The sequence below is a fragment of the Fukomys damarensis genome, unplaced genomic scaffold (genome assembly GCF_012274545.1).
Source record: "Fukomys damarensis isolate Sample0158 unplaced genomic scaffold, DMR_v1.0_HiC HiC_scaffold_9, whole genome shotgun sequence".
Lineage (NCBI taxonomy): Eukaryota > Metazoa > Chordata > Mammalia > Rodentia > Bathyergidae > Fukomys > Fukomys damarensis.
The window spans coordinates 3815554-3815951 of NW_022900921.1; the positions used below are offsets into that span (position 1 = coordinate 3815554).

The 398-nt window shown below is 67.1% G+C and overlaps 1 protein-coding gene across 1 annotated transcript in view; it reads left to right on the forward strand.

Annotated features, from left to right (window-relative positions):
* Sowaha (sosondowah ankyrin repeat domain family member A) overlaps window positions 1–398 on the forward strand; it is a 33459-nt gene that overhangs the window by 32091 nt on the left and 970 nt on the right. Inside the window, exon 4 of the mRNA XM_033761765.1 lies at window positions 9–394. Within this exon, the coding sequence (XP_033617656.1) occupies window positions 9–394 (386 nt within the window). The remainder of the gene's footprint in view (window positions 1–8; window positions 395–398) is intronic.

The following is a 398-nucleotide window of genomic DNA, read 5'->3' on the forward strand; positions in this document are numbered from 1 at the left end:
GCACGGAGGCGGCCGCGGGCTGCCTGTTGCTCGGCAACAACCCCAGGGGACGCCAAACCTCCCCAGAGCCGGAGCGCTCGGCCTGTGCATCCGGGGTCCTGGGTGCGCCGATAACACGAGGGCGCAGGCGCCTAAAGGAAGGGGCCGAAGCCTCAAGAGACCCATGTCACCCTCTTCCATCCCGGGAAACGAGGCGAGCTTCTTCGAGATGCCCCGGCTCGGGGACAACCGCTCCCCTCCCCGCACTTCTCGACCGGCAGTTTCCGCGCGAAGGCCTCGGGAAGGGAAAGAGAGCCGCAGACCAAGCAAAAGGCTCAGCCTTCAGACGCAACATCCAGGACACTGCAGACAGAGGTCAGGCCCGGCCCAGTTGCAGCCTGCGGGGGAGGTGCGGGATC